General features: G+C 39.7%; 1 protein-coding gene across 1 annotated transcript; it reads left to right on the forward strand.

The window, feature by feature from the left end:
* The first annotated feature begins 6,527 nt into the window (after nt 1–6,527).
* On the forward strand, nt 6,528–8,559 carry LOC138875260 (uncharacterized). The gene is made up of 2 exons (XM_070154084.1): nt 6,528–7,218; nt 8,426–8,559. The coding sequence occupies exons 1-2, from the start codon at nt 6,528–6,530 to the stop codon at nt 8,557–8,559; spliced, it is 825 nt and encodes a 274-aa protein (XP_070010185.1).
* Nucleotides 8,560–19,821: the final 11,262 nt, after the last annotated feature.

The raw sequence follows: 19,821 nt of genomic DNA on the forward strand, positions 1-19,821 counted from the left end.
TTACACTTTTCTTCACATGATAAGATATATGAAATGGAACAACATCACCCTTCGTGCTCTACACTCTCCCTCACTTGATGACATATATGCAATGGCATGACATCACCCTTCGTGCTTTACACTCTTCCTTACCAAGCATATTTATGTCAATGACAAGCAAGGTAGGAAGCATAAATAACATCAAGGAGAGAGGTTAAATGAATATTCAAAATGAACCTCAATCACAACTTTCAAGCCGACAATAGTTCAATAAACCCTCAAGAACGTTATTGTTCAAGTATTTCAACAAATCTCAAAAATAATCTACAACTCAAGTATAGAATCTAATATCTCAAGAATAACGGTCGTAGCAATATTTTAGTGATTAAGCATAACAATGACCGAATTAGACACATCAATGTTTCTTAAAATTTTGTCAAATTTTAATTAAGTTATAATAAACTAAATCTTGGTTTCTAACATTTAATTCCATATTCTTAGTAATCTAGAAGTCTGATAATAGGCTACATTCATGTAGTTTGGCGACACTTTATGCCCCAACTTGACTATGCTTCACTGTTCTAGGATGGTTAAATGACGATAAATTGGCTCTAATCGTGAAATTCATGTTTTGCAGGAGCGAGTTGCATTTATGAGGACTTAGGACAGTGTTAGAAGCTAAATTAAAGTAAGGAAAACCCCTCGTAGCTGAGTACATGTGAAACAAGAGAGAAAAGAAGTGATAAAATGCTGACCAGCTTAGCGCAACCATTAGCGCGCCCTTAGCACGACTGCGCTAGCCCAGGAATTCGAGGCAAAATACTATGCTATATGAGCGGCCATTAGCGCGGCCGCGCTAGTCCAGTTCGAAGCGTATAATTTCAGGGGTAAACTTCGATGTTCTGGTTAATTCCACTCAACCTATAAGAGGTCCAGCTCGCCCAAAAGTAGACTAACGAGGTTTTTACAGCTTAGTTGAAGGCAAGAAGAGCCAAGAGGCAAGGAGGATAATTCTACATCGAGTTCTGCCTTTCTTCCTTTTGTATTTATCAATTATGATGAATTTTATTGTTGATAGTATGAATACGATTATGAGTAGCTAAATATTTAGTCGAGGGTTTTAGTATGTATTACTCGGGAGAGAGTGCATATGTAGGTGATTGTTGAACAACACCACTCCCAAAGTATATGAGGAATCAATAACCGAGGGTTTAAAGGTGGGATTAGGGATAACGAAACCTTGGGTGTGATCTAAAGTGAGTTGTAATAAAAGCCAGCTAGTGTAACTCGGGAGAGTGCGTCTAGTAAATTGTCATAATTACTCGGGTGAGATTTACGGTAGTAAGAGTGGTCATGATCGATAGAGACGTTTAGGAAAATCTATGTGGAACATATCAGGAAGGGATTCCATCTATAGGGAAAATCACAACCTTAGATCCTTCTCTTATTTGTTTACAACCCAGTCATAATTAGCTTTTAGTTTACTTACTTTCATTCAGTTATAGTTAGTAAAAATATCACCAATTGTTATTCAAAATATCTGGAGAGTTGATTGCAAAGAATTCAGTGGTTTGACAAGAGTAATTGGTAGGTTAATTCCCTGTGAGATAAGACTCTGGGCTAAATACTCAGATTATATTTGTAATGACCGCTTGTCCTTTTTATAAGGCATAGTTGGGCATGATCAAATTTTGGCTCCATTGCTAGGGAATTAACGGTGTTATCAATTACAGTTGAAGAAATACAAAAATTCTTAGTGTAGTCAGTTTTCTTTATTTTCAATCTATACATTGAAATTTTAACGTTTGTTGACTTGGTTGTACTGGTGCATGCTTAGAAACTCACAAGAACTGGTGAAGTATTTGAAGCATTATCAGATCCCGAGAAAGTTTTCAAGACCTTGAATCGGGCCAATTGAAAAAACAAACAATAATAATCAACTAAACAACTTGAACCAGACATGGGGGATAACGTGTTAGACCCAACTACGCCAGTAGCGCCAGTAGAACCTCTTGTGCCAGAGGCTGCTCTATATGACTGGGCGCAACCCACAACAGAGAATTTGGCCACAACGATATTAGTCCCGCATATACAGGCCGAATCCTTTCAAATCACAAACAACATGCTGCACTTGTTGCAAAACAAGGGACTATTTTTGGGGTCATACATTGAAGATCCTCAGCAGCACTTGAAGAATTTTCTGTCAATCTGCAAAACTCAAAGGCAGCCCAACGTAACTCAGGAAGCAATAAAGTTGTTGTTGATTCCATTCTCAGTGACAAGAGCTACCTAGACTTGGCTAAACTCACTCCCCATTAATTCCATCACGACTTGGGAGGAGTTAATCAAGCAATTTGTGAATAAGTTTCATCCACCCAACAAGACTGCTCAGCAAATTGATGAAATTTTGAGCTTTAAACAGAAATCAATGGAGACGCTGCAAGAAACGTGGGAACGATTCAAAGAGATATTGGTTATATGTCCACACCACGGTATTCCAGATCAGATGATGAGGTAGTGATTTTATATGGGTTTGACAGATAGCGTGAAGGCTAATGTTGATGCTTTAGCTAGTGAGCATTCTTGAGCAAAACATGGAGAGAAAGCCAGAGCCTGCTTGACAAGATGGCACAGAATTCGGGGTAGACAACCAGGAATGCACCTATCACTCCAGTAGTTCACTTAGTGCCCTTCTTGTTGAAAATATGGCCACCTTAATGACAGATGAGTATACTCATTAAAAAGGTGGAAGAGTCAGGGCAGAAGCAGCAGGTGCACATTGTAGATACTACCAATGTAGGCTTATGCACATCTTGCATTATTCGGCCAATTGGTAATCAATGGAATGAAGAAAGTGATCATTATCACTACCCTGAGGACATGAATTATGTGTCTAATTATGGAGGCCAGAGACATGGTGGTCAAAATTGGGGCCAACAGAATTAGCCATACAGGCTAGTCCAACCACAACTCAATAATGGAAATATAGGAGGCATGTGACCTCACAATAATATGGCACCCTACCAATGGACACAGGGATACAACAATCAAAATCAATAGTAGGGTTATCATCCAACTCAGCAGCAACATGGTGGGAGACAGGAAGATGGGTTTGCTAGACTCGAGGTAATGATGCAATAGGTTATTGGGTCAAATGTGAAAATGAGTGAAAGGGTATATGCACATGAGTTAGCTATAAAGAATATTGAAGTGTAGATGGGCCAGATTTTGATGTCTTTAAATAATCATCCTCATGGGACATTGCCTGCAGGCACGCAAGTAAATCCAAAAGATCAAGGTCCAAAGCAGCTGATGGAAGTGAGTCTACATAATGGTAGAGACTTAGACTTGGAGAAAGAGAGGGCTGAGAAAGCAAACAGGCTGAGATACTTGTACCATAGGAGCAAGAGAGGGCTCGAGAAAGCAGACAGGCTGAGACACTTGTACTGGCCCATTGAGCTAGATGATTCAACCAAACAGAAAGAGGTGATAGTACAGCCTGCCCAGGGAGAAACCAACACATAGATTGAGGCTAAGAAAGAAGTTGAGACAACCCAGGAATCGGTAGTTGAGGTGATGTCTGACAAAGAGAACCCAAATCATTGGGAAGAAGAGACCTTCAGCACCATTCCCAAAGAGGCTGGCCAAATACCAGAAAGAGGAATAATACAAGAAATTCTTGGAGATGCTGAAACAAATCCAAGTAAATATTCCCTTGATTGGTGCTTTGAAGGAGATGCCTAGTTATGCAAAAATGATGAAGTACTTGATGTCCCAAAAATTCGATTTCCAAGACTTGGACACAGTGACTCTAACTCAGACATGCAGTGCTGTGGTGACTAGACCAGTTGCTTAAAAGTTGTCTAACCCATGGAGGTTCACAATTCCCTGCACCATTGGTAACTTTGCCTTTGCCAAGGAACTTTATGATTTGGGGGCTAGCATAAATCTTATGCCCCTAGAGATCTATAAGAGGTTGGGTATTAGAAGAGCTAGACTCATATCTATGTTATTGCAGCTGGCTGTAAGAATTGTGAAAACACCTTCTGGTATCTTGGATGATGTGTTGATATAGGTAGGGAAATTTGTGTTCCCTGCAGATTTTGTGATTCTGTATTGCAAGGTGGATGAAGATATGCCCATAATTTTTGGAAGGTCATTCTTGGCCACAGGGAGAGCTCTCATTGATTGTGAAACTGGGGAGCTCAAGATGAAGTTGAACGATGAGGAGATAACATTCAACATGTAGAAATCTATGAGGCGACCAAGTGAATTTGCCAATTGTTCTCTTATTGATGCCGTGGATGTAATTGTGGAAGCGGATGATGAGACATTGACTATTGAGGATCCTCTTGCTGCATGTCTTGTAAATTTAGATGAGGTGAATGGGGAAGAATTGTCAGAATGGGTGCTGGCTTTAAAGGGCAGAGGGTTTTGGGATAGAACACTTGAACTCGAGCCCCTATACTTAGAAAATAAAGAAACTCCTCCAGCCAAGCCATCTATAGAAGAATCACCAAAGCTGGAGTTGAAGCCATTGCTCGCCCATCTCAGGTATGTGTTCCTAGGACCTAACTCCACTTTACCTATTATTATCTCATCTAGTTTATTAGATGTGCAGGCACAACAGCTTTTGCAGGTACTCAAGGAGTGCAAGATGGCCATTGGATGGACCATGGTAGACATTAAAGGAATCATCCTGGCATATTGTATGCATAAAATTCTGCTGGAAGTGGGGCACAAACGTTCCAGGGAGCACCAAAGAAGGCTGAATCCCAACATGAAGGAAGTGGTGAAGAAAGAGATTATAAAGTGTTTGGATGTGGGAAGCATTTTCCCCATCTCTGACAGCAACTGGGTTAGCCCGGTGCAATGCATTCCTAAGAAGGGTGGTATGACGGTGGTCATAAATGATAATAATGAGCTGATATCAACAAGAACCATCATAGGATGGAGAATTTGTATAGATTACAGGAAATTAAATCTGGCCACCCGGAAAGACCACTTCCCACTTCCCTTCATTGATCAGATGCTTGACAGACTAGCAGGGAGGCCCCCCTTCTGCTTTCTGCATGGGTACTCAGGGTACAATCAAATCTTCATTGCACCAGAGGATAGAGAGAAGACCTCCTTCACATGCCCATATGGAATTTATGCTCTTCGGAGGATGCCCTTTGGCCTATGCAATGCACACGCCACATTCCAAAGGTGCATGATGGCCATATTCACTGACATGGTCGAAGACATAATGGAGATGTTCATGGATGATTTCTCAGTGGTGGGAAATTCATTCGACGAGTGCCTTACAAATCTGACCCGAGTGTTGAAAAGATGTATTGAGACTAACCTGGTACTTAATTGGGAAAAGTGCCATTTCATGGTACAAGAGATCATAGTCTTGGGACAGCGGGTATCAAGCAAGGGAATCGAGGTGGATCATGCTAAAGTTGACGTGATAGCAAAGCTGCCACCCCCACATCAGTCAAGGCAATAAAGAGCTTCCTCTGGCATGCCGGTTTCTACTGGAGATTCATAAAAGACTTCTCAAAAATTGCCAACCCTCTCTGTAAGTTGTTAGAAAAAGATCACCCTTTCATGTTTTTTGATGATTGAGGGGTAGCATTCGAGGAGTTGAAAAAGAGGCTAGTCACAACACCCATCATTGTTTCCCCTGACTGGGAGCAACCATTCGAACTCATGTGTGACGCCAGTGACTATGAAGTGGGGGCAGTGCTAGGACAGCGAAAAGACAAGCTAATACACCCAATTAACTATGCCAGTAGAACGTTGAGTGGAGCCCAGCTGAACTATACTGTTATTGAAAAGGAGATGCTGGCTGTGGTTTTTTCATTCGACAAGTTCAGATCATACCTGATTCGCTCTAAGGTAATTGTATATACTGACATGCAGCTCTCAAGTACTTGATTGAGAAGAAGGATTCCAAACCATGCCTGATTTGTTAGGTGCTGCTACTGCAAGAGTTCGACTAGGAGATTCATGACCGTAAGGGTATAGAAAACCAAGTCGTTGATCATCTATCACGACTTGAAGAGCTGAAAACTCAGTTGAGGTAAAAGGATATTCTGGAAACCTTTCCACACGAGCAGCTACTCGCTACAATCCTTGAGGAAGTGCCATGGTATGCAGACTTTGCGAATTACCTGGCAAGCGGTATAGTTCCCTATGACATTTCCTATGTGCAAAAGAAAAAGATTTATCGTGACTGCCACATGTATTACTGGGATGAACCTTATCTGTTTCAAATATGTGTTGACAATAAGATCCGGAGTTGTGTCCCCGAGATAGAACAATCTTCTATTTTTCAGGCATGTCATGCATCGGCGTATGGCTAGCATTTTGGAGGAGTCAGGACGGCAGCAAAAGTGTTAGAAGCCGAGTTTTACTGGCCAACAATGTTTAAGGATGCACATCAATGGGTGACGGGCTGTAATGAATGTTAGCAAACCGGGAACATTTCCCGTTGCCATGAGATGCCCTTGAACCCAATTCAAGAGGTTGAAGTGTTCAATGTATGAGGGATCGACTTCATGGGCCCTTTCGTCTGCTCATTTGGAAATAATTACATACTTGTTGATGTGGATTACGTGTCCAAACGGGTGGAAGCAGCATCACTCCCCACCAATGATGCAAGAGTGGTGGTAGGGTTTTTGAAGAAGAATATATTCACCCGTTTCGGGACCCCGAGAGCTATTATCAGTGACGGAGGCACTCACTTCTGCAATCGAGCCTTCGAAAAATTTCTAGCAAAGTATGATGTGTGCCACAAGGTTGCAACACCATATCATCATCAGACCAGTGGACAGGTCGAAGTGTCTAATAAAGAGATAAAAAGTGTGCTAACCAAGACTGTGAATGCCACAAGAACCTATTGGGTGAAAAATCTAGATGATGCACTCTGGGCCTACAGAACTGCTTTGAAAACACCAATTAGTATGTCCCCATACAAGTTGGTGTTCGGAAAGGCCTGTCACTTGCCAGTAGAACTAGAACATAGAGCTTGGTGGGCAATGAAAAAGCTAAATCTGGACATGGAAGCTGCGAGAACAAATAGAGTCACAGAATTGCATGGGCTAGATGAGTTCCGGTTTCTTGCTTTTGAGAGCACGAGATTCTACAAGGAAAGAATGAAGAGGTTGCACCACAAGAACATTGTTGAGCAAAATTTCAATCCCGGAGACATGGTGTTTCTTTATAACTCAAGATTAAGACTATTTCCCGGTAAACTCAAGTCACAATGGTCTGGACCATTTTGAGTGGTCGAAGTATTCCCTTCAGGTGCCATAGAGATTTCCTTAGAGAAAGACTCTCATACATTTAGAGTCAATGGGCAAAGATTGAAACCATATATGGGAATGGATGAACCAATGGAAGTGTTAGTGATCCATCTGATTGAACTGCAGAGGTCGAGCGAGCCTTAAATGCTCTTATCTACGTCGTACCGCGACGTTAAATCAGGAATTGCATGGGAGGCAACCCATTGAATTTGTTGTAACTGTCGTGCCACGACATTAACCAAGGCGCTGGCTGTGAGGTAACCCAATGCGTAGTGACTTTACTATAGTTAGTATTTTATTAATTTTGATTTTTTTAAGTACTAACCAATGCAGGTGAGCTTGGGCAAGTGATAAGTCCATATCAGACGCGGAAGGAACAGGTAAAAAATGAAAAATTTTGAGCCCAGGAGCGCGCCCGCGCTACAGACCGCGCATATGGGAAAATATTCTACCTCAGTGTCTCATGTAGTAGCGCGCGACCGCGCTAATGGACGCTCTAGTGACCGCTTATATGGACAAGTACACTGCCTCAACTAGCGCAGCTGCGCTCGAACCGCGCTACGACTGCCTGCCTGACACTTTATTTAACTTAACAATTTTTTTATTTTATTTTTTATTTTGTATGTTTAATTGTTAATTTTTATCTCACCCCCCCTAACTATTCCCTTTTCTCTTATTCATTCCCCAATGCAGAGAACTCCCCCAACCCTAACTACCTCCTTCTTCAAATTCCCTTCTTCCCCAACTAATCCCCACCCAAATTCCCCAAGGTTCCATCCACGCCCTCCCCTACTCTTCTTCACTTCTCACCATCTTCTGTCACTACAGGAAAGCTTTCTTTTTGCCATTTTTCTTTATTTTTGCAGATTTTTTGTTTTAATTTGTTTTAATTATGTATTAGCTTTTTCTTTTCTTTTCTTAGTAGTAATCTATAGTGTTTGTGTAGTGTTTGTGGGTGGTGATATTGGTGGAGGTTGTCTCTAAACTTAGTGGGTGAATTTGGGGTAATTTTGGTGGTCATGGGGTTCCAACATGTTTAAATGCCCACAGTGAGTGTAAATGTGTCATTGTGACCAATTGTGCGAGTGAAGTCTGAGTAACCGCAATTGAGTCACATATTTTGTGTTGTGCTAATGCTATTATTATTCCAGGTACTATGGCTCCATCCAGGAAATGTCGCACCACCGGTGCCTCGTCTAGCGGTCAAGCTGGATCGTCCAGGGCACGCGGGTCAGCTCCTGCTCGTCCCTTTGATAGTAGCAGGTTCGTCTCTGATAAGGCTTAGGACCGCATTGCGAATAAGGACCCTAAGAAACCGATACCGGAAAGGGGCATATATATAGGGTTGATCCAGCTGGGCTACCCTAACTTGAATAATGAGCTGGTAAGGCGGGGGCTACAAATCTTCCTTGAAGAGCCGAACGAGGGAAATGTGATGGTTGTCTGTGAATTCTACGCCAATGTAAAAGAATATGTGAATGGCATAGTAACAGTGAGCATAAAGGCGGTGGATGCCTCTGTTGAGCCTATACGGAAGATATACCAGCTGCCCACTCCTGTGGATCCGTATGAAGACTACTATGAGATGTATGGCAGACACACGCAGTGGGAGAGGTTCTTTGCAACAATCTGTGTACCCGACAAGGAAATTATATGGATGAAGTATGGTCAGATGTTTCACTCCGCAGCACTAACCTTTGAAGGTAAGTGCTGGTTATATGTTATCAACAACTGCCTGATCCCGTCTTCCAAAACCATGGAGGTGAATGGTCCTCGAGCGGCTCTGATATGGTGCTTTATGAATGGTCACAACTTTGACGTGGCCAAGCTGATTCATAAGAAGATGTTCACCCATTGTTCAGTAAAAAGGTATGGGTTCTTCTTCCCATCCTTAGTTACTAGACTGTGCCGGGCATTTCGGGTGCCTGAAAATCTGGCTGTGGATGGGATAGTGCTAAAAGACTCCAAGTTTCGAGCAGATAAGATAACTACTAGGAAGGAGTTGGTGGAAGCGGGTGGTGGTGATAGTGGTTAATCTGATGACTTTGAGGAAGAGGAGGCTGAGAAAGAGGATGTGAGGGCAAAGTCACCGGCCCATGAGCAAATTGCAGAGGCTGTAGCACCATCTAGGGCTGCTCGGGTTACCCGGTTCATAGCTTTAGAGAGGGAGGTGTCCATATTGCGTACCTCGGTCGCTGGCTTAGGTATACGTGTTGGCGCGGTGGCTGTCCAATAGGTGAAATCGGAGAAGAAAGTATTGGGCTGGCTGAGAGCTCTAGGTCGTGCTTGCAATCTGAACCCGGATACGGTCTCCGATCAAGAGTGATCACTTCGGGAAGTTCCTTTACCTCACTGTTCTTTATTTTGAATGCCATGAGGACATGTCTTCCTTTTCAGTATGGGGTGGGGGATACTTCAATGTATGTGTGTATATGTAACAACTTGACTATTTGATGTTTTTCTTGATTTTTTTCGGTGGTTTTGAGTAATAGTCAAATTAGGTAAGTTGACTTGTCCCGACGACGAATCTATTTCGACGGGGTTCTTGAGGTCTAAGTTGACGTGAAAATCTGGAAAAAAAACCAGAAATATGTTGGACTCTTCCTGATGATGGATCTTCTAGACAGTTTTATTGAGGGAAGTAAGTCTAAAGAAAATACCAAAAAGATCTTTTTTTTGTTTTAGATAGTGTAGTAACTCCCCCTTGATTTTTCTTTGAGTCACTGTTCTTTTCCAAGGGTTTTGCTTGAACCAGGTGTAGTTAGTTTTTGTTTATTTTGTTTATAGCTTTTAGTTAGTACTGATGGTCTATGAGCTAAAATAGAAAGAGAAGCCTTTGGCGTTGATACACCTGAACACAGTAGACACTAGAGTGTGACGCTTACTCTTACTGGTTGATTTTTGTTAGAGTGCCTTATATTGTATGTTTGTAAATGACTTGAGTACTCAAACGAGAGTGTCTTGATAAGCCAATTTGGAGTGAGTCATGTGCCATATGTGTGTGAGTTGTACTGTATTCTATGCTTTGTATTTGATGCCTAAAACTTGCCCTGTGTGTTTGCAAAACAAAATAGTAGCTTTATTCAGTCTTAGAAATGATATATGCATTTCTTTGTTAAGCCAGATATATAATGTAGATCCACCTAAGTGCGGCACATCGTAGTTAACCCCATTGAGCCTATAAGCCTGTTTCTTTGGAAACCACATTACAAACCTTACCCAATTGTTTTAACAGCCCATCTGTTTGAACCCTTTTACCTCCCATGAGCACTTGAATGGTGATGAAATATGCAAAAGTTAAAGTGTGGGGTGGTGGTTTGGTTTTTGACCGGAACCGATGAAATAGAGAAAAAGGTACAATATTTGAAAAAGTAAAAGAATAAGCACCGCTTAAAAAGAAAAAGAAAAAAAAAGAGAATGAGTAAATGTAGTACTTGATAAGTGGTGACTTGATATAATTGTACCTAATGGAGTTTGGGGTAATATAAATAGAAGTGTGGTGGAATGTCTGGTCTGACATAAGTATGGTATTGAATGCGAATGGTTTTGTATTAAAATGCTTAGGGAGGTTAGTCACTATATCCAAATATATCCTACCCGTCCCTTAGACTACATTACAACCAAATAAAAACCTACTTGATCTTAGACTGGATGGGCTCGATTAGTAGAGTAGTACACTACGGGCAATCCTATGGTGCATCTATGTGGCATGTGAATGTTCTTTTTGAGAGTGAGTGAATTTTGTCTATCTAAGTTCCTAATTGTTCTTAATATTATTATTTGTGGAACTACACTCTTGTGTGATGTGAGGGCATGTGACTCACGAAGGAAAGGTAAGTCTTGACCTCTGTATAGAGTAATTTGAGTAAGTATGAATATTGCACGGCACGTAAGAGTCGACTCTTGAGGCTAAGGCTGTACACTACTAGGCGTAACTTTGGTGATTTGTTCTTGGTGTGATACGTTAGGGGAAAATCTTAGTGAAGGAACCTTTATAGAGTGTGGTGGATTGCTCGAGGACTAGCAATGATTTATGTGTGGGGTGTTGATATTAGGCTAGATTCATGTAGTTTGGCGACTGTTTATGCCCTAACTTGACTATGCTTCACTGTTCTAGGATGGTTAAATGAAGATAAATTGGCTCTAATTGTGAATTTCATGTTTTGCAGGAGCGAGTTGCATTTATGAGGACTTAGGACAGTGTTTGAAGCTAAATTAAAGCAAGGGAAACCCCTCGGAGCTGAGTACGTGTTAAAGAAGAGAGCAAATAAGTGATAAAATGCTGACCAGCTTAGCGCGGCCATTAGCCTGCCCTTAGCGCAACCGCACTAGCCCAGGAATTCGAGGCAGAATACTATGCTATATACGCGGCCATTAGCGCCGGCACGAGCGCGGCCACGCTAGTCTAGTTCAGAGCATATAATTTCAGGGGTAAACTTTGAAGTTCTGGGTAATTCCACTTAACCTATAAGAGGTCCAGCTCGCCCAAAAGGAGACTATCAAGGTTTTTACAGCTTAGTTGAAGGCAAGAAGAGCCAAGAGCAAGGAGGATAATTCGACATCGAGTTCTACCTTTCTTCCTTCTGTATTTATCAATTATGATGAATTTTATTGTTGATAGTATGAATACGATTATGAGTAGCTAATTATTTAGTCTAGGGTTTTGATAGAACCTGTTGAAGGATGAACTTTGTGTTATATTAATATAGTTTGTCCAGTTTAATCTCTATTTGTTCAACTACGTTCTTATTGTAGTTAATTGATAGGATCCTTAATTAGCTGTGCCTATTTAGTATGTATTACTTAGGAGAGAGTGCATATTTAGGTGATTGTTGAACAACACCACTCCCAAAGTATATGAAAAATCAATAACGAGGGTTTAAAGGTGGGATTAGGGATAACGAAACCTTAGGTGCGATCTAAAGTGAGCTGTAATAAAAGCCAGCTAGCGTAACTCGGGAGAGTGCATCTAGTAAATTTTCGTAATTACTCGGGAGAGATTTACGGTAGTAAGAGTGGTTATGATCGATAGAGACGTCACAACCTTAGATCCTTCTCTTATTTGTTTACAATCCATTCATGGTTAGCTTTTAGTTTACTTAATTTCATTTAGTTATAGTTAGTAAAAATATCACCAATTATTATTCAAAATATCTGGAAAGTTGATTACAAAGAATTCAGTAGTCTGACAAGAGTAATTGGTAGGTTAATTCCCTGTGGGTTTCGACTCTGGGCTAAATACTCGGATTATATTTGTAACGACCGCTTGTCCTTTTTATAAGGTATAGTTGGGCGTGATTAAAGTCAAGTAAGACATGAAGTAAGAAGGTCACGTAATTCTACATGGCACAATTAATAATATAATTTTCCCTCGAGCATGATTAACCCTGGCACATACATATACACCCATCACCTCATATATGTATCACCCCCGCAGGTAGAAAATAATGGCAATTAGTAGGAAAATTTCCTCAACAAAGTTAGTCAAGACACTTACCTCAATCAAGCCAAATCAATAAACTAGAAGCGCCATCCCGCTTAAATCATCCTCCAAACGGCTCAAAACTAGCCAAAAGCAACTCAAAATCATCAAACCGAAATGATAAAAGTCGAATCTTTAATAAATACTCAAAGTCAACCAAAAAGTCAAACCCGGGCACGCACCTCAGAATCAGACAAAACTGATAAATTTCGATAGCCCATTCAATTACGAGTCCAATCATACTAGTTCTACCCGAATCTGACTCTGAATCGATGTTCAAAACTCAAAAGTTCACTCTATGTAACTTTGTACAACCCCCTCCCCCCCATCACCACCACCACCACTTTTCTCTTTAAAATTCACAATCTAATTACCAAAAATGAAGATAGATTCACAAAATATAATAAAAATCGAGTAGAGAACACTTACTCCAATCCATATGGTTAAAATCACCTAAACAATTGCCCAAATCCGAGCTCCCCAACTCAAAATATGACCAAATGAACAAACTCTCAATATTAAATATTTTTCCTAGTTGTTCTCGTTCGTTTTGTGTGCCAAATAATCCTAAAACTCACTTTTAATGCCTCCAATAGATTCCTTGTGAAAATTTAATCAAGTTAGGCTTTTAAATCACTCTATTTGACCTTATAATGAAGGAGATATGATATTTTGAAGTTTTAAATTAAGTCGGAAACTTTAAGGGATAAAAATGACATTTCCGTAATTATTTTACACCAGAAAATCAGCAACGAAAGAATTTTCATTTTAGCATCCAAAACTCATTCAGAACCTCTCAGTCACAAACCATATATGCGTTTCAATCATAAAACACGCCACGAGCCTGCTTACGTACTCAGAATACCGAAAAGAGGTTATCTTGACCCGATATTAACCATGGTCAAACTCTAAATCCTTAACTTAACTAATTTCTCAACCAATGATCCAAAACACACCCGAACCCTTCGGGACCCCATTCAATCATACCAAAAAGTCTTAAAATACGATATGAACTTATTTGAAGTTTCAAATAACATCAAACAACATACAATCATGAATCGTACCTCAAATCAAACTTAATGAACTTTTGAACTTTCAACTTCCAAAACTCGTGCCGAACTATACCAAATCAACTCGGAATGACCTCAAATTTTTCACACAAGTTTCAAATGACATAACGAAGTTATTCCAACTCCCGGAAACAATAATTCAAACCTGATATCATCAAAGTCAACTTTCGGTCAAATTTATGAATATTCCAAAACTCCAAATTGCCAACTTTCGCCTATTAACATTAGAACCTTCAGGAAACATCCAAATGCAAATCCGGGTATATGCCCAAGTCCCAAATCACCATATAGACCTAATGAAACCATCAAAACTCCAATCCGGGGTCAAATACATAAAAGTCAAACTTGGTCAACTCTTCTAGCTTAAAGCTTTCTAGTTGAGAATTATTCTTCCAAACCAACTCCAGATTACCTGAAAACCAAAACCGATGATTCACACAAGTCATAATACATCATATGAAACTACTCAAGGCTTCAGACAATTGAATAGAATACAAATGCTCAAAACGACCGGTCGGGTCGTTACATTCTCCCCCATCCTCGAACGTGCCAAGAGTCATTTCAAAGCCATCAAATCACAGTATAAAACCATCATACACATACCCATGGGTGATCCCACGTCACCCCAATCTATATAAGTCTGCTAACTCAACATAACCAAGATTCTTCCTTCAACCTAATCCTGAAAACTTGGAATCTAGTTTCTAACATCCGGAATTCATTAGAAGACCCAATTATCTCATCCATACATTGTGTAAGCCTCAATAAACTATACCAAGCATAACCATAACCCAAGATATAATCACATGATATACCACATAACTCATATACTTACCGCAATAACTTCTGACCACAATAGCTGCCCATAAACAAAGCTGGTAGCGGTAGTAAACCTCATATCAAATAAAAAACCTCATTTGAAACCCTTATACACTACCGATGATGAAATAATAACACGTAGAAACTCATCATCACTCATCAAATCAACAAGACAAGAGACTCACTCATCCGACAAGGACCATTGCCAAATTCTAAGCGAAATATGGTATCATTCTCCCAGACATTCTTCATCCCAATACGATAGTGCAATTCTCATATCCAGAAACCTCATATCCGCCATTCTAAGTAGCCCAACTGACAAGTCACACCAAAGCATATGGATTGTAAGGCCCTGGAATTTTTTTTCTTTTTTTTCAAGTAACTTAAGATTTCGTCGTGCCAAGGTAGGCTAATTATTTTATTTTGTGTGCAAATGAGGATTCATGATATGATGGATATCAATTGGATATGTTAATAAGCGTATAAGTCGCATTAGAAGTGAATTGGGGTCTAATGAGAGACCTAGTGGACGCGCATATTGCGAAGCTCTCTGCCTTCGTCGCGATACTTTAGCGCGACCAGGTGCGTGATAGCGCTAGTGGAAGGCTTTTAAATACACCTAAGGACCGGAAATAAGAGAATTTGAGACATTTCTCAAGCTTAGGGCTTCCTCTACACCCCTAACTCGACCAAGGCATCCAATTGCACACCTAAGGTGAGATTTTAAGTGTGTTTTCATGGTGATTTCACTTCTCAATCACTAGTTACAACATGATTTTGATTGGATTTCATAGGATTTCTTCAAAAATCTCAAGAACACCCCAAAGTTAATTTTCAAGATTTGGTCTACAAGAGGTAATCTTTTACCCTTAGACTTACATATATGGAGTTATTATGGAAATATGAGTATAAATTAAATGTGGTAACTCATGGGATGGTGATTGGAAGCTATATGTGACTAACCTAGGTTGTGTTGGTGTTGTAAAGATTGTGAGATGGGTTATTGGGGTATGATTCGTGGGTGTAATAGTATTATGTATACATGCATGTACAAGTTAGGTTTGTGGGAAGATTGTTGAACATAAATAAGTAAAGATTGGGTTGGGGATTGAAGAAAACCTTGTAAAAGAGATTTAAAATCAAGATGCTCGACTAGTGATTGATAAAATGCTCAAATGAGCTGAAACCATGAATACCTTCCTAATTTGTGTTCAATTTTGTTATGTCTCAAGTAGATTGGGATTGCTAGAATTTCCAAAACGTCGTAGTAACATAAGGAAAGCTTAAACGAGGTATGTATGGCTAAAACCCTGCCTTTTAGAAATTGAGCTTTCATGGTGCCCGCGTAAATATTATAAGTTCGAAATGTGATTGATGCAGTACTTGCCTTTGGTTATGTTTAGCGAATTAATGTTGTGAAATGTATGTGGTAGGTAATTATTCATATGTTTAATGTGTTATTCTTAGTAAATGAGGATATGTGAAGAATGTGAACTATGTGCTAAAATGCCTAGGTTTAAAGTCTAGTTTAAATTGAAAATGTTATGCCAATACTATGCGAAATCCTATATGTATGAAGATGTTTGAAGTAATCAAACAAATTTGGGAAATAGAGTGTGGCCAATGTACCGAGAATCTGAATTATAATTGTACCTGGTGATGCCTATGACATGAGAAAATATGAAACAGATTATGAAATGAGCCTCGACTTTGCTTTCCATAAATGACTCCAATAATAAAGTGTCTTAAAGGCTTTGTACACAATTTATGCCATAAGTGGTTGTCCGAGATAATGTTTTGCCTTATGAGTACATCTAATGTGATCCGAGTTGTTACATACTTCGATGTTGAAATTTTATATTGTCATGATTGGAAAAGAGTAATTCAAGAACAATTGGTGTAATTGGTTGCTTATGCCTTTGATGTGTGTTTTATTACAGTATGTTGTGTCCCCTCCTTTTTGGAAGAATCCGTTGTGTTTAAAGTTTCAGTGTTAATAAACTTGAGGTGTATGATTTCTTAAATATTGTATATGCCCATGATTCATGATTCCTGTTATGTGTACTTGACATCTTGAATTGAATGGCTTGTTGTTGAAATTGATATTGATGTGAAATATGTGGAAATAATGTGAAATGTGGGAGAGAAGAGATTGAGTTATGAAATGTGGCCTAGTGTCAAGTATGATGTGATAATTGTGGCCCCAGGTACCTATGAATTGATATATGTGAAATAAAGATCGAAATAAGATAATTAATGAGAAAGGAACAATGTCTTGGTAAGACGGCCTAGCCGATCGGGCCGTGATCGGACACCATGCCGCACACATGGCGGTATTGTGCTGATATTGAACTCCGAAAATTGAGAATGAGATTGTGATTGAGGTACATGTCTCAAATGAGTGCGACCTAGCCGATCAGGTCGTGATCGGACTCCGCTCAAAAAAGCGATGGTATTATGAATGATGATGAACAATATCAAGTGGCCCGAACTAATGTCATGGAAATTATGTGAAAGATTACATGGTTCGTTTGTTTGATGATGTAGTTATTATTAAAGCTCTTAATTGACCTTTATGATTTCCTTATTCTTGTTTGTTAGTCCTTTCTAATGAGAAGGTGTTTATGATTTCTTGTTCTGTTATGATAGTTCTTTCTAATTAGATGGTGTTTAGTTATACATACTAGTGCTATTCGATGGCACTAACGTCCCTTTTGCCGGGGGCATTGTATCGTTTTATGATACAGGTAATTCCACAACGAGGAGCATCGTCCAGTGATAGCAGTACCCTCTTCCCAGCAATCTTGGTGAGCCCCACTTCATTTCGGGGTCCTGATTCATCTGTTTATCATGTACTTTGTATTTGAGGTATAGCCGGAGCCTTGTTACCGGCATTTCCATATTACATTACTCTTCAGTTATGTTTAGAGGCTCCGTAGACAGGTTGTGGGTAGTGTCGGCTATTGGATTTAAATAGAGATATTGATGTTTGGCAAAGATTTATAAAACTTGTAATACTTTGATAATTATGACTTAAGTTGCTAATGGAAATGAAATGGAAAGTTGTTAATGAAATACTTACTAATTCTGAACAATGCAGTCCATCTCCTATTTAATCATGAGTTGGCTTGGGTAGAATGAAATCTAACAGGCTTGCTCAGTCGGGTTTACTCGGTTAAGCGCCGGTCGCGCTCTTCGAATTTTGGGGCGTGACAAACTTGGTATCAGAGCCTAAGGTTTTAAAGTGTCCTAGGATGTCACAGAGCCGTGTCGAGTAGAGTCTTTCTTATCGGTGTGTTGTCGACCCCATCTATAAGTTGGAGGCTACACGGACATTTAGGAATGTTACCCTTCTTCAACACTTCAGATCGTCCGATAAAGCTTGATTATGAGATTGTTTTCTAACTCGTGCATTGAGATTCAAGATAAGTTCAAACGCTCTTTCGTCTGCTTCAAGTAATGTTGTCGTATGGCATGACCAATGGGCAAAGGCCTGAATATTAAGGAGATGACATACGTATCATGTTGAACGAATGGTACGAATATATGAGGTACGTACATAGTACCATAAGCATACTTTATTAGAGGAAGTGTTAAAAAAATGATTGTGACCTCCAAAGAAACATTGAATTGATAAGTGATATGTAAGCTTGAATAGCGCATGTGGATAGTGTGAGAAGTATGTAAATGATCCTAAGGTGTGAAAGAAAATTGGTTATATAAGCACGTGATATATGGGAGACATGACTAGGAGATTAATGATGAGAGTGCAAGTCTCTCCTAGGAGACAAGAAGTTATGAAATGAGAGTCAATTAAACCCATAATGAGAAGACCTATGTATTACGAACATTATAAAAATCCAGAAGTGTACAAAGTGATATTACACTCCTAAAGGATATTGATATGAGGAATTGGAATCCCAAGCCCGTGCGGCTGAATAAGAGCAGAGAACTTATGAGGTTAATACCATTGTGACTTCAATCTCCCTAATAGTTGAACATATATGTGAGGGAAAGAGAAATGAGACATATGTCCATGAAGTTGCTAAATTCAAGACTTGTGTCAAAATCCGGGACAGTCGCCCTAAGTGGGGGAGGAAGGGCCATAGTAAGGCCACTTAAATGCAGTGAAACAAGAGTAAGACCATGTAGATATGATGTTTGAATATTTTGTTGAAGACATGCGTAGTCTAGAAAAGCGATAATGGATGACGTGATTATCTGAAAGGATATTCTAATGATAGACCGCTAGTACCCCCAAGAAGGTGGAAGGTTAAGGAAGGTAAATTCTCCATACAGGGCAATGTGAATGATAAGTCCAATGATCCTAGAAGTTAAGAGTATGTTTGTAGAGGGATTTTATATTTGTTAGAGGGTCAGGAACAATGGAACCTAAGTAAGTACTATAAGTCAAAGGTGAAAGGTTGCGAGTTTTTAGAATGGGTTAGTCATAGATCTGTGATTTAATCAAAGTACCAAGGCGTTAAGAAAATTGGAACGAGTGGGAGAGATAAATGTGAGGCTATAATGACCCAAGAGGATATTTGGACTTGATGGAGAGCCTCTAAAGAATATTACAAGCAAAGAAGTGTTAAGTGATATGACGATGAACACACTTTCCCACGGATATCCTAAGGAGAGTTAAGAGGTGAGCGGAATGAAATAACTAAGGGAAAAGACCTCATAACATAAGGAAGAGTGTATGGCTATTCACTAGCTAGGAAGAACGAGGTGAGAGGAAATGGGAAGAAAACCTATAAATTGAGATGTCCATGGTTATCGCAAAATAGTTCATATCATAATGGTGGACTCCCCTGGAGCACAAATGTTAATAGAAGGTATAAAGGACTAACCGTAATGCTACCGACTTGGGTGACACTGAATGGTAACTAAAGAAGCTAGAGATAGATCATGTCTATATATAATGGAAAGTGAGACTAATAGTGGTGAAGTTGTGGTATGATAAACTCACTAAACTAGGCACAATGATATTACAAGTTCACGGGAGGTAGAAAAGTGTGTGGCACAATAATGCTATCAATTATACAATATGAGCAAAATAGAATGGGAATGAATATTCCAGTTAAAAAGAAAAGATGGTACCGACATATTGTTCGGGCCAGTGGAGCTTTCTGAATTGAATATGTATGAAGGGTAGTTTAGCTCACTTGGAGAT

This window comes from Nicotiana sylvestris, chromosome 8 (genome assembly GCF_000393655.2).
Source record: "Nicotiana sylvestris chromosome 8, ASM39365v2, whole genome shotgun sequence".
In the NCBI taxonomy this organism is placed as follows: Eukaryota; Viridiplantae; Streptophyta; class Magnoliopsida; order Solanales; family Solanaceae; genus Nicotiana; species Nicotiana sylvestris.